The sequence below is a fragment of the Argiope bruennichi genome, chromosome 2 (assembly GCF_947563725.1).
Source record: "Argiope bruennichi chromosome 2, qqArgBrue1.1, whole genome shotgun sequence".
NCBI lineage: Eukaryota > Metazoa > Arthropoda > Arachnida > Araneae > Araneidae > Argiope > Argiope bruennichi.
The window spans coordinates 95,215,043-95,230,203 of NC_079152.1; the positions used below are offsets into that span (position 1 = coordinate 95,215,043).

Sequence of the window (15,161 nt, forward strand, 5' to 3'; positions counted from 1 at the left end):
TAATTAACAGTGAAACAAAAATATTCATTCTATGATATAGTATTACTTTGAATCAAAGATTCATTAGTCGTTTCTGAACAGAAATTTGTGTTCATGCATCCTGAATCATTATTCGATGCATATCCACAAAAAGAGTACGTTTTTGCCAATAAAATTGAAATTAAGTATTTCCGAATGTAAAATTTATTGGAAAGATTATTAACTCTCAATCGAAGTAAATACTACTAGTCATTATTAGTTTATATTGTTCCTCATATTAACATGCATTTATTTTTGTAAAAATGTGACATGGATTTCAGTTCAAAAACTCACTGAGGGAAGGATAAAGAGAGAAAGTTTTTGAATTTGTCAGTTTTAAAGCGTTGTATCTCGAGGATTAAAAGAATGAAATACTCGGATGCTTGTATCTGAATGCTTTACAGTCCTTAATAATAGTCAAGTTTTCTAAATTTGAGCTATTAAAGTACATAAGTGTTGTTATTTTATTCTTAGTACATGTTGCTTAAAAATATGACCTTATTTATGCATTTTATTTTGTATTCTATTTTATAATTACTCCCACGGGAATTTAAATATTTTTTTTAATATTTTGAAAAAGTTTTATCACAGTGATATATATTTGAAATAAGTTGATAATGTGAATTTTGAGCTATTAAAGTACATAAGTGTTGTTATTTTATTCTTAGTACATGTTGCTTAAAAATATGACCTTATTTATGCATTTTATTTTGTATTCTATTTCATAATTACTCCCACGGGAATTTAAATATTTTTTTTAATATTTTGAAAAAGTTTTATCACAGTGATATATATTTGAAATAAGTTGATAATGTGAATTTTACTTGTGCTATCCTTAAGTTATTGCATCTTAAATCTAGCTATTTATCTTCATGTCCTCCTCTCATATAGTCAAATTATAAAAATGTATAATATAGGAAATTTACAATTTACCTTAAAAACAGGAAATACTGTATTTTTACTAGACTATACTTTGAACCTTATTAATAAATAGACAAAGTAGATTATTGATTGCAGATTCCGCAGTTCTAGAGGAGTTCGCAATTTTTTTAAGCTATTTGTTGAGAAATTTATTTTTTAGATCGTATTCCCAAACTTGTACAAATAAACTCAAGGATTTAAATTCTGGAATATTACTCTAACAACATTTGTAACAATCATCTTTTGCAAGTTTCGTATTAAATTTTTTATTATTCTAATTAAATAAAAATAATTAATAATTTAGAAACTGTCTGATACAATAATTAAATAACAATTGGATAGCACTGTCATTTTCCAAATTTCTTCGTTAAAATTACTTTTAAATTTTATATTTGAATTCTTTATAGGTGGATAGCAGAATCTAGTTTTCTTGATAATGACTAGAAATTAAATATTTTACTTTTTCCAATTTGTCAAAACTTTCTATTTAAAACTGCTGATATGCAGATCAAAATGAAATTAGTACAAAAATACCTGTTGTTGCATAAGAACAATTGCCAAGGGGATAACTGGTTCTGAGATTTGCATTAAGGTGCTTAATCCGGACTTACTTATATTAAGTATAGTTGCAATGAAAAACATGAATTGTATTTATATATTATTTCACAACTCACTAACTTCCTGTTAATTTTCTGAATAACTTTATATATATATATATATATATATGTTTAAAGTTTTTCATTCAAAAATTTAGGTGAATTTTGCTTTTTAAACCCAAAATAATTTTTTTAATCTGAAAGAAAATTCTGTGAAGGTATGGGAAATTTCGGTCCAGTAACTAGTATTCCAATACAATTGGCAAAAAAGCGGAGTATTTCACCTATGTTATTAGGTTTTCATATAATAGATTTTCAAATTCAACATTGCTTTTCATCCTGGTTTGCATGTAAATTGAATAAAACTTTTACATCAGCGATGAGTTTTAGAATATTCAATTGTATTCCAGAATAGATATACATGTGTGAAATTGCACTTTTGTATCTAAAAGTTAATTTTTTATAATAATGATATTTAAATTTTTTGATAATTAAAAATTTCAGACAAGAAAAATAAAATATAAAAATGAAATCAACTAAATCGAAGACGGTTTCTCCTTAGTATTCCAGCATAATTGTGTAATTTACAAAAAAAATGATATTAAAAAATTGAATCCTTGATTGATATTTCAGATTCGTTTATCACCAAATAGAAGAGTTATTAAAAGAAAATTATTTGGACCTTTAGATTGCTTTTTTATAATTAAATACGAAATGTTTCACCAATTATCATACATAACTACAAATTATCATACCTTGCTCCTAATAAAAACGCTAACAGCATGTTATGACTCGTCCATAAACCTCTTTTTTCTAGTTTGTCAGATTTGAATTATAATTATGCTTTATTTCATGCTTGAAGCCTATATTTTAATGCCATGATATTTCAACATTTGAAATTGTATGATAAAAAAGAAAAAATATTGAAAATGTATTAACTTTTAGTTAAAAGCATTTGAAATATTTATTTAAATTTATTATCGTTTTATTTGTCTTTTAACTCAATAGATACATACGCATGTGATATTTTGTTATTTATATAAAAAATTGTCATTTTAAAATTTAAATCCATATATTTGACAGTTAATAAAATAGATAGGCATTTTAAAGATTAGTTTTTAGCGATATAATAAATTATATATGTACTATATTTATATATTTTTAACTATTATTATTATTGTGTACTACATTATAGTAATAAGTTTGCTATTATTGAATTTGACTAAAACTGTATTATTTAATCATGTTTTTCTCTTTTAAAGAGGGAATTTTTTTAATATAAAATTGCGTTTGTGTAAATTTTATTTAAAGCAAACTGATTTTCTTCGAAATATTTATTTTTACAATACCATAAGACATATGTTTAATCAGTTTCTCTGTATTAAATGTGTATTAGTTAGTGCTCATTACTAGTCATGCACCTTTTAAAACATCATCTAGATTAGCATTAACAGCTTTATTTTATATATAGAGATTATAGGGTGTAAACCAAATAGTGTTAAAGAAAAAAAGGCTTGAATTTCCTTTTATTTCTGTACAGTTAATTGTTTACAATTTTTTTTTTAATCATTTGAAAAGCTGAATTTTTTTAAGATCAATAATATTGGTTTCATAAAACTGCTATTTTCGATTTTTTAATGCTTAAATTTTTCTTTTTAATTTACAAAAGAATTTTTATGTTAGCCTTTTTAATTTTGTTTGAAATGCTTCGCTATTTCTTTTTCTTTAATTTTTTTACATAATTTTTATTGAAAAGAGATGTTTTAAATATTGGAATTATGAAATATTCTTTCATAACAGGCTGTTTTTTTCTTACTTTTATTAGTGGTGGTTTTTTAAGAATATGTGTTACCAACTTTTAACTTCTTGTATGCAACTGAAAACTTTTTTATTGTATTTCATATTTTGATTATTTTATAATATTCATAATCCATTAACTAGTGTTTATTCTTTATTAAAAATTATACCAATGTGTAATATTTTAGCCTCATTTTACAAACTTAATTTTAATGCCTTTCTGAATAGTAAAGCGCCGCTGTTGCCTGGTGGTAAGGTCTCGGCTTCGGAATCGGAGGGTTTCAGGTTCGAGACCCGATTCCACCGAAGAACCCTCGTGTAAGCGCGTCTGGTGCGCGTTAAACGTCCGGGAAAAACGTCTTCCCGCTGGTATGGCGTGGTGTGGAGAGGGGGGTACCAATTCAGGTGTCGTCCTCGTTATCTGACAGCGGTTCAAAATTAGGAGGTCCGTCCCTAAATAGGCCTAGTGTTTTAAAATCGGGACGTTAATATAACTAAACTAAACTAAACTAAACTAAACTAAGCTAAAATTCTGAATAATAATTTCTATGATAATCGAAGATAAAACAAAAATTATGGAGATCTAAGCAAAGTTTTGAATAGCAATTATTTTCCCAGTAATAATAAACTTATATGAAAAACCTTTTATAGTTTGATACTTGTATAACTTTTAATTCTGCATGCTACTATACATAATCATGAAATTATTAATCAAAAATTTATTTATTATTTGAATATGAAATTTATAAGCTGGTCTATTTGGAATGATGTTTCAGAAATTTGCACATTTTTGTATTAAAAATTTCGAAATCTGAACTGCGAAGTTCCTTCATATTTCCTCTTATTCTCATTTTCGAATTCAGATTTAATTTACTGAATTTACTATCAAAATTACTTCGGCCTTCGATGAATTATTTCAGAGGTATTGCATTGTTAAATTATTTGCAGAATTGGTTGTGATTTCTACTTTGCAGTGGCAGAAAAAAATTTCAGTATTCAGGTTATTATTATCTTATAGAAAAACTTTATTAAAATAAAAACGCTTCTGAAAATAGCTCCTCAAATTCTCACAAGACTATCATCTTCAGAAAAGCATTAAAATTTTGAAATTAAAATTCAAAAATTTATAATAAATATTTTGTATTCAAAATGTACTTGACTATTCAATTTTTTTAATAGATATGTCTATTCCAAACTAACATATTAGCTATTATTATTCCTTTTTTTTATAGACTAAAGTGCTAAAAAAATTGGTACTCCCTCTTAAAACTTGATCTATCCTTCATGAAAATGTGAAGAGAATTCTCAAGATTTCACGAATTTCTCGTAAACCATAAAATCCATATTTAATTTTTCAAATTGGTGGAAAAGATCCATTTCTACAGTTTATTGCAACAAATTACAGGCTACGTGTATTGACTTTGAAACCTGTTGGTTTAAACGAACAGAAAAAAAAAATTGAAACTCAATGGATCGACAACTGTATAGTGTATACAGATTGGTTGTATCATCAAAGAAAATATATTCAAATTTTTTACCAATGAAAAATATACCTTAGTTCATGAAATCCCACAATGATATTCAATAGAAGAAATTCTTATAATGCTTAAGTAATGCATAAGCAATTTTTATAGATCTTGAAAGTTCTTCGTTAGATTTTAAACCAATTTAAATCCTTCTATCTGTTAAAATGGTTGAAAAAAAGTTTTATACGAATGAGACTACTCATTTCTGGTTTCAAGTATTGACTGCTAGGATTATCAGGCATTATAAGAGCGCACAGTTTTGTATCATGAAACAATCACTGTGGGTACTTTCAAAGTAAATTCCATGAAGAAATTCGCTCGCTTTTCACAAGTCAGTGCTTAATAAAATTCAAAGATAAAACTCTACATTTGTGAATTTTATAGTTTTGTGAAACATATAATGTTAAATTCGTAATTTTTTTAAAGATTATATTTTTGTTTAAATTTACCACAATTCTTGTATTCAACATACAGCCCGGTAAGCAGACATCCATGGAAAAGAGCCCAAATTTTTCGAACTGCTTTTGAAATTATTTTGATCGTGGGAGGATGGGGCATTTCATTCTTCAGAAAAAAATAATGTTGAATTTTCGTATCAATTGGGACGCATTTCTACAAAAGTGTAGGCGGCGATGATGCCTATTTTGAGTAGATTTCACTGTACCAATTTTTTTTACACTTCAATTTGTAATATTCCATAACTGTGTAACATTCCATATTTATTTTCCTATACCAATAACTTAACTAGCTTATTTCTTTAACCAATTAGAGAGGATCGCCTTACAGCTCTGATGACTCCTGTTCGGTAACTCTCACCAAAGATAACCAGAAGGTCTCCAATCATTCTTTTTTCTATTAAATGATATTTGCATTAATTTCTGCTTAAGAATATACTTATTGAAATGTACAGGGAGTCCTCAAAAGATAGGACTAGTCTCCAGACTCAATACTTATTTCTTAAATATTGTTGAGAGAATCAAATTTAAATGTATAGTAATTTACTGCAGATTAAATTTCTAAATTTTAAAAAAAAAATAGAATTTATTTTCCATTCTACTGAAGAAAGTTTTTAATTCAGTAGATGTATTCAATATTTATCATTCAAATTTAAAGCAAATGCTTTAAAAAATTCCTGCTCTTAAAAAGCATTATTAAATGCTTTTTAAGAGCAGGAATTCCGATAAATAAAAATTTTAATAATGATAGAAGTTTTAATTTGAACCCATTTATTAATTAGATAATTTATTCTTTACTATATACTCAATATATTAGCTTTCAAATGAATTTGTATTAATAAATAAGGTAATATTTCGTACGTTCCGTAAAGTTTTCAATGAGTATGCTAATCTAAATTATTTAATCCAGTTAATATGCAGAAAAATTTCATCAAAAGTATAAATTCGATTTTTAGCAAATTGTATTGAAATTTATTTTAAAAAACAGATGTATGCTTTTAATGCTCTTTAATTATGAAATTCATTTAATATGTTTTCCACAATTGATTAATTTATATAGAAGCAATATTTAAGGAAATTGAGATTAATCCCATTCTTTGGAAAAAGCCCTGTACTTAATGTTTATTAATTTACCTAAAAAAAATGGAAAGAATTTTGAATGTTGATAATAATGAGGATAATTTTCTGTGTAACCAAAAAAAGAAAAAAAATCCATTGCGTTTTTTGGTTAATAAAATGAATATACTAGTTTGTAAGCTTAATAAAGATATTGGTTGACTGCAATTCGTTGGCTTTTACCTAATTTATGATGATACATGAATTTTATTGATTATTTAACATTTATTGAATTAACAATTGGAAAAATATATTATTATTAGTTGTATTAGATGTTGGAATATTACATTGAACTTTTTCAATAAAATTATTTAACTACAATCCATTGTTTGATAAATTTTACAGCTTTCTATATGAAAAGGAAATCGGTATATGAGACGAATATTAACTTTTGTTGATATGCCTTTTATGTAGAAAACGTGTGTATTTAATTTTGCCATTTGCTTCTTAAGATGTATTCACCAATATTTTTCTTGTCATTTATTTGAAAAATTTTAGTTTTTGATCTTTTTTCTAGTCATAATGCAAATAAGTCACTCGGTAGGAAGAATATATAGTTGTTATTATAGTTAATCTTGGTTCTCCAGTCAAAATTATAGATTTTTAATTATCGTGAAAAAATTACATATGCTTTCCAGAAATGACAGTTACTGCTACTATAAATCCATAATTTCCCTGACTTAAGAAGATTTCATGGTATATCAGGAAAAATGATCATTATGAAATATTTTTTGTAAAAAAATTATAATTTCTTACATTTGGAGAATATATCATATCACAAATGAAACTTTTTACTGATCAGATCTTTTTGTAAATGTATCCAATATAGTTATATTGAAAAAAAACTGGGAATCTTGTGAGGATTGTTTAAATGCTTTATCTTGTTGTGAACATAATGATGTTTAACAAAGCAATGTCACTCAAAAAAACGCATATATTATAATGTAAATAGATATAGTAACAGTACCCTTTGGAAGTACTTATTGAAATTCTTTCAAATTTGTTATGGAAATTCAAAATTTGTTTTGGATTGTGTGCAAGAATAAATAAAAGCAAAAGTTTCAGATGAACTTTTTTTTAATTTTCTAATATTTACTAAGCATTCTCGTAGTTGCTCGCGGATGCAGTTAATATGAATCACCACAGAACCATACGTTAATTATGAACTGTAGGCTGAATTTTTTAAACAAATGCAGCCACTTAGTTGTTATACATAATTCGATTTTATTTTATTTATTTATTTATTGTCAATAGAATGCAGTCAGATAACTTTTTAATTAAAAAAATTCCATAGGAAGTTTTTATTGAAAATGCTGATGAAATAGATGTAAAAATTTTATTGTTGGCTGTATAATTTCTAATTACAATCCATTAAATTTTAAATGATAGAATATCTGTTACTAATACGCTTATTTTTCATTCGAGTTTAAATATCCATCACCATGATCTTTTCCTATCCTACAGAAGCTCTAATATATTCATTTCAGCTCATAGTCATTCAGAGTAATCATTTCTCGCATCATTTTAAATTACATTATAAACAATTGTCATGCATCCAAAAGTAAATTGTATCATATTCAATTGTGCTTAAAGGTTCATTTCCTCCTCTTTGTCGAAGCCGCGGTGGTCTGATGGTAAGGTCTTGGCTTCGGAACCGGAGGGTTTCAAATTCGAGACTCGATTCCACCGAAGAAGCGACGTGTAAGTGGGTCAGGTGCATGTTAAATCCGTCGGGGTCAAACTCCCCCCGCTGGTGTGGTGTGGAAGTTTGGAGAGACTGTTGCCAGCTCAGGTATCATCCTCGTCATCTGACTGCAGTCTCAAAATATCCCTAGTGTTGCTTTAAAACGAGACGTTAATATAACTAAACTAAACCTCTATTTGTCGAAGAAAGGTTTTTCATCTTAACTGTCATTCATTCGTTTTAACTTGTGCTCGTGATCTGCTAATTGCTTAAGAACTTCCAAAGGGTGCGAACTTGAGTGTAAGTTATTGTGCAGAATTGATTTCTGTTCTTTTATTGTTTACTTGTGATTCAAGACGTTACCTTCCTTTTTTCCAGCCTATGTCTCCAAGCATGGATGTCGACCCTCCGAGTAGTTATAGAATGATGTCTCGAGATCCACCTCCTCGCAGAGAACTGCCCCCCATCGTACCACCCGGGGACAGAGGTTACGGACCCCCATCGGACAGAGACATGCATCCTCTGCCCGACCGGTATCCGCAGACGCACCATTCTCAACCACATCGACCACCAGCCATGATGATGGATTTCACCGACCAAGAGTACAGCGACCGAGCTGCCTGGGAACGTGGAATCGTGCGAGACAGAGATCGCGAGCGAGACCGAGTCCAGCACGACTACTACATGGAAGATGTGGATCCTCAGATGAAGGTGAGAATGGATGATCGTGGGCCACCGATGGACTACGGAGGACGATACGGGCCTTCCGAGATGAGAGAAATGCGAGATATGACGGACTCCCAGGACATGAGGCACCAATCGCATCACCCGCTCGACAGAGATTACCCATCTCCATACAGAGGACAAACCATGGTGCATCGGGATCTCTTATGAATGGCCTTTTCACCTTCATTTGAACTTCTTCTGAACCTAACTTCTATCCAGCCGTTGTACCTGTTTTCTTCAGCGAACGTCTTAAACGCGAAAATTGCGATTCTGAAGCTATCGAAATAAACGCGTGTATCTTACACATTATACTCTGGATCCATGTTCTTTTTAATTCTTTCTTTTCGTTTTTTTGTCGTCACACGCAAAGAGACTTTTTATCTAATCTAATTTTTCAATGTACACACGTCTGTCGTCTTCTTTCCTTAACTTCCATCAAGCATTAAAACCCGCCCATGGTCCGTTTGTACCAGTTCTGTATAGGAATATAAAACCAGGGCTGGAATTTGTGCCGTTTCTTCTATTTCATCTATCGCTGCCTTCACTCAGTCCATCCCAGCACTATTCGTTGGTTTGTTGTTCACTGTCATCATTTAACACTAAAAACCAAAAAAAAATAAAAAATATATACTGACCTCAGATTGTATTTCAACCTCATAGGACAATTCCTTGTCGACGTGGAATGCTCAAAACATAGAGACTGACGTTGACGTACTCGACGGTATTGAATCAAGAAACAAATTGCGTTTTAATCCTTAATAATAAAAAATAATAATAAATCTTCTAAGATCTATGCAAATTAGATTTAAGAAGAATGGAAGAGCTTTCGCTGCAACTTTTAATATTATTGATTTTTTTATTTGTAGGAAATATTTCCTCGAGATTCAAATGATGCGCACATTCGCACATTTCAAAGCAGTATTTATTTGTTTCGAGTTTTGCAAGTAAAAATATAAATAAATAAATTTTCTATTAAATTGCTAGAAATTAATGCAATAAGATGCACCACTTAAAATTCTTTTGGTCAAGATCTATTAGCTCATTTTCAGTGTTGAAGAAAGAACGGATCGATTAGCCATATGTAGCCTTTTCCACTGTGTTATGTGCGTTGTATGGTGTTCTGAAATTCATACAGCCACATTGGCTCTTTTATATAAACTGCATTAGCTGCGTTTCATCTGTGATGTGCTGACATTATTTATCCGCATCTATGTAAAATAATGTTGCAAGCTTAAAGGACATTATTATTTATTGAAAAAGTAGAGAAGTGACTTTTACTTAGAAGACAAATGAAGTACTCAGTTTAGAACTTTCGTTAAGTGGAAAATGTCATACGCAAATTCTAATAATTAATGAACGCTGTAAATTGATTTGTGATGTATTTACATACAAGATGTGACAGTATTGATTCATGTAGTCAAGTTTGTTTTCCGAACTTCAATTTATGTAGTGATTGTTTAGCCTTTTTTTTAAACAAAAGACTGGACAGAAAAGTAATTTTCTATGATTTAAATTTTTGCTAATTAAATTTCCAATTTTGTGCTTTTTTAATGTGATACTCATTAAACTTAAGCTGAAATCATGAACTGTAAATTACAGTTATATTTCGAACAAATCATTTTTAACTTTATAACTGTTTGAAATTCTTGAATGTAATTTTTAACATGAATTACTCTGTATTGGTATAAAGTCAAATTTGCTTGTTTTTAATATTCGCAAATGTATTCTACCTACACGAATGTAATTTTGTCTACTTAAAATACATTAAACTCAGGTTAAAACTGTTGAATTCAGGTACACTTGATATTTAACTTTGATATTTATTCTTGTTTATTTTTATCGCAATGAATTTAAAGTATTTTAAATTCTGTTTCAAAAACTGTCAGCTAATTTTATACTTTTTATTAAATTTCAAAAGCTTTTTGGCTTTTATTCTATTTTAATTTGCATTTTTTGACCAAAATAATAAATTTCATGTATAATTAACCAAGTTTGTTGGGTTTTAAGTAAAATTCCGGGTTTTCTTTTTAATTTGAAAAATTATTTCATTTTTTTTTTTTTTTTTTTTGACAAGTTGATCGTATTCTGCTATTTTCTAACTTTCAAGAAAATTTCTCGCAAATATACTATGAATTTTTAAAAAATCAGTTTTATAGTACTTAATTAAGAATTTCTGTGTTTTATCAACGTTCTTTGATATATTTTTAAGTGTAAATTTGTAATCTCTATTAAACTAATAATTCCTTTTCATTATTACGTTTTTGATATTTTTTGAATATCGCAAATTTTTATTTTCATATTTCTGGAGCGAAATTAAGAGGTAAATCATCAATGAATGACAATTATAAAACAACTCTGACTTCATAATTTTCAAAATTAAATTTCAGAAAGTTTACAAATGCTATTAATCAATTAAAAATAATCGCTAAATTTAATTAAATGGGAACATTCATACTGCGGTATACAGTTTCATATTATTTATCTATTTACAATATAAACTGTCATTCCTTGCGTAGTGCAACTCAATCATGCAGTGTAAATAACATTGATTCTATCTGGAATGTTAATCGATATGTGTTTTGTATCGATTTGTATAATGAATGCATATATTAAAAATTAGTGAACTGCACTATAATTGCGCTTTAACCCGTGCAATGCATTAACATTGGTTTTTCAGCTGTTAGATGTATTTATACATTGTTAAAATTTTCATAAATTATTTAAATACAAGTCAAAATCAAAAAGATATAATATCTTTGGCTAAACGATAAATATCTTCCTATATAAATTATATTAAAAATTTTCACTGATGGGAAAATAAAATCAAAAAACACTTTTTCCTTTTTCTCAATATAAATGAAAGTTTTCTTCTATTATCTAATTATTGTTTAACTGTGAAATGTGTCGTGAAAAGCGCGCAGAGTTCGAATATACTTGCTATTTAGTAGAAAAAGTAGTTAGTGCTAAAAGTTGGAACTGTTTTCGACCACTATATATTTCCACCAACTGAAATGCAATTCTCTGGTATCCTACTGATGTCTTAGTAAAATGTTTTAAATGCAAAGATGAGCTGATTGTGATAGATTGTTTTGCGCCTATTGCATTTATATTATGTATGGCTATGGCAACACGTTTTTAAATCGAAAAATTGCAAAAAAGTTATAAAAGGAGTTAATTATTTTAATTCATTTATATGCATATATATTTAATGAAATCAAAGAGTTTATTTTTCTTTTGAAAATTATCAATTTTGTAAAAATTGTAATTGTATAAATGCTATACTGTTTCAGAAAAATGGCAACATTTTTCTCTGTGAAGCAAAGTAGTCCAGAAACCTGAGTATGCGATGTTGACTAAAGCATTCACAAAATGAAGAAAGGCTGTTTTTTAAAATGATAAACTTTCTTCTTAATTGCTGTTATCTGAATCTATCTGTACAGGAAATGAATCTCTGTGACAGTGAATTCTTTCAAAACAATTCTCAAAAGCATAAGATAAAATTTAATGACAGCATCTTTGTTCTTTGAAGGAACAAGGGATGCACTTCTAAATCTCTGAATGTTTGATTAAAAACTGTTTAATTTATCACATACGATAACTAATCTATATTTTCATCGCTTTTTTTTTTCTTAAAGCATGGCACCGATTTTCGAATGTTTAATTGCTTCTGGTAAAAATATCTTACAAAGACTTTATATGAAGATTTGAATTCTGAAATACAACACTGAACCCAATAATTCATTCAAGTATCTTGCAGTATTCTAAGTGAAAAATATAATTTTTAAAGATTTTGGAGCATCTATTGTTTATGCATTATTTTTAAATAATTAATATATTTAATTTCAAAACGTGTAATAGTTTTTACATGATATACAATTATAGAAAAGGTGTTTTTCAAACCATTATATAATAATTTTATTATTAATAATTGTTTAAATATGAAAATTTGATATATATTTAATAGGTACATGTACATTGCTCCCTAACATCTCTTTCAAACAATTATCAGCCAGAATTATTTATCAATTAATTTTCATTTAAAATATATTCAAATAAAATTTCTCGCTGCTTATTCTTTTAGCAATAAACAATTTTTATGGAACAACTTCTTTATCTAATAAAATATCTGCATCAAGTAGCAAGTAGTAATCTCAGCTCATGTTTGCACGTATAAACATCTGCATTGTTTCTTCTACTAAAGAATAACGTAGCATTTTACGAGTACTTTCTTAGCATTATTTATTATTTATCAAAATAATTCACTTCTATGATTTTATTTTGAGAGTTGTATAAATTTATGTGTAAGTTATTTGTTTTAGATTATTTCATGTCGTCGAAGAATGGATAGTTTTGAATCGGAATATTTTTCAAAGCCAGGATCACCTTTTCCTTACACTGGCTTTCATACTTGTAATATTTTTAAGGTTTCCCGTGATAAAATCGACGCTGCAATAGATGTAATACAATTACTGTTAATACACTCGTTTAAACGTTTGTTCCTGTTTTGTCATTATTTTTGTGGCTTGACTGCATAATATATATATTATATATTAAATTTCTGAAATTTTATTGAAATTTGATTGTTTTGATTTCATGATATCTCACAAACATATCATTTGTAACATTTTACTCTGGGAAATGAATTATGTGGTTAAAATGAAATTCAGGATATATACTATAATCATAGTCCAATAGTAATATCTAAACCGTGAAATACTCATACTTCCAGATGGAAAATGCTTTGAATGATGTAAAGAAATTATATTTTATTTAAGTCAATAAGTAATTCTGAAAAATTTACGGAAATTTATATAATCTTCGCTAATTCTATTTGTTATATTTAGCCAAATATTTTTGACTCGCTAACATTTTAAAGAAAACATTTCACGCTACTTTAGCAAAAACTGATCGATATATAGAGTGATTAGTGAAGTCCTTTTAAATCCTTTAAATACAAAATGGCGCCACATATAGCCAGGGAATAACATATATCTAATGTATACTAGTAACTGTGCTGCATTCATCGAGAATAGGTTACAGCGCCCCTAGTGGTGAAGAAGGAAATTACAAAAAAATAAAGGAGATTGGTTAGCAAATCATGTGAGAAGAAAATACGCTATATCATAATAAAAACGCAGGAAAACTTTTCATGGGGCTATCTGTAAAATTTGCTGTATCTGCGATTAAAATTATGAACTTCACGTGATTTGAAAAAGATTTCACTTTAAAATTGAAAAAGATATTCTCTAACATTATCATTCAGTTCTTTTCCTAACTAAGCAACGGCGAAGGGAAATTTAAGCAAGGAAAAAAGTAAATAAAACTAATAAAAAATATATTTTAAAAAAACGCGCTCAGGACGAGAGGAGGTAGAATACCGAAGAATAAATTTTCCAATTTTTAGAGTAATTCTTTTTCAAGTTGCAGAAAGTTCGCAATTTTAATCGCAAATATCTCAGCCAATTTTATAGATAGCTCCATGAAACTTTTTCCTGCTTTTTTATTATGATATAGCATATAATTTTCTTACTGAATTTTTTGACCGATATTCTTTTTTTTTAACTTTCTTAGTCCCCCGCTAGGGACGCGTTAACCTGTTTCAATAAATTCAGCATAATAATTTTACTGCAGGTACACGTTACTTAACTGAATATAGGAAACGGCATTTTGAGTTTAAAGGGCTTCAAAGGACTTTACCGATCACCCTGTATAAAATTTTGAACCTAATTATTTTAAGTAGTGAATGGCTGCCTAGGGCAAACATTGATAAGTTGCCCCTGAAATTATTTTGAAATCGTTTAAAACAATGATATTTATACAAAATAGTAAAAACTTTGACAAATAAGACAATATTGTAGAACTATATAAAAATTGAGACATTGTAACTTTTTTAGAAACGCATTTATTATTTGAAGCATAAAATATAATTATGTACATTATTTAAGATATTTTTTCCAATTGGAAGTATATGTCGATAACTATTAGGCATGTATATTCAAATGCTAAATATTAAATATGAATTTTAAAATAACAGAAAAAAAATATTAATTATTAGGAACAAATGGGAAAAGTAGAGAAATTTGTATAAATTTTACTATATTAAAATACAGAAAATAATAATTATGTAATGTAAAATCTGTAATATTTGTAATTTTTAATGTCTAAATAGCTTTCTGAATTTTTTTCTGTGATTAAAGAAACTCTTTGTCACTATTTTAATTCTTAAAAATTATTTGTACTCCTTCATTTTAATTCAATATGCATAGTTTAAAAAGCTCTGCTCAAAATTCTACGTGTAAGGTATTGAAAAAGGAAGAAAGCT

The 15,161-nt window shown here is 27.9% G+C and overlaps 1 protein-coding gene across 6 annotated transcripts in view; it reads left to right on the plus strand.

The window, feature by feature from the left end:
- LOC129962377 (voltage-dependent L-type calcium channel subunit beta-1-like) overlaps nucleotides 1-13,414 on the plus strand; it is a 236,367-nt gene extending 222,953 nt beyond the window's left edge. For 5 of the 6 annotated variants that reach the window (XM_056076123.1, XM_056076126.1, XM_056076127.1 and 2 more), the window contains 2 exons: nucleotides 5,628-5,690; nucleotides 8,492-13,414. In XM_056076123.1, coding sequence (XP_055932098.1) covers nucleotides 5,628-5,690; nucleotides 8,492-9,007 — 579 coding nt within the window. In that variant the 3' untranslated portion in view covers nucleotides 9,008-13,414. The remainder of the gene's footprint in view (nucleotides 1-5,627; nucleotides 5,691-8,491) is intronic. The other variant, XM_056076124.1, reaches the window with a different exon arrangement.
- The last annotated feature ends 1,747 nt before the right edge of the window (nucleotides 13,415-15,161 follow it).